General features: G+C 52.7%; 1 protein-coding gene across 1 annotated transcript in view; it reads right to left on the reverse strand.

Annotated features, from left to right (window-relative positions):
- Window positions 1–192, reverse strand: part of EMH_0028180 (uncharacterized protein) — a gene marked incomplete at both ends in the record, with an annotated part of 3,018 nt that extends 2,826 nt beyond the window's left edge. The window contains one exon of the mRNA XM_013494128.1: window positions 90–192. Within this exon, the coding sequence (XP_013349582.1) occupies window positions 90–192 (103 nt within the window). The remainder of the gene's footprint in view (window positions 1–89) is intronic.
- Window positions 193–201: the final 9 nt, after the last annotated feature.

Genomic DNA, 201 nt, shown 5'->3' on the forward strand with positions numbered 1-201 from the left:
GCTGGGTCGGATACCTCTAGGGTTTAAAACTGGGGTTTAGGGTTTAGGGTTTAGGGTTTAGGGTTTAGGGTTTGAGGGCTGTTGCGTACCTGCAAGGTGCACTGCTAGGAGAGGAGAAGGCGAGAGTACTGCTGCTGCTGCTGCTGCTGCAGCAGCAGCAGCAGCAGCAACCGAATGCATCCGTAAAACCATCTGTATGAA

Source organism: Eimeria mitis, genomic scaffold, assembly GCF_000499745.2.
Source record: "Eimeria mitis Houghton genomic scaffold, Emh_scaff1042, whole genome shotgun sequence".
NCBI lineage: Eukaryota > Apicomplexa > Conoidasida > Eucoccidiorida > Eimeriidae > Eimeria > Eimeria mitis.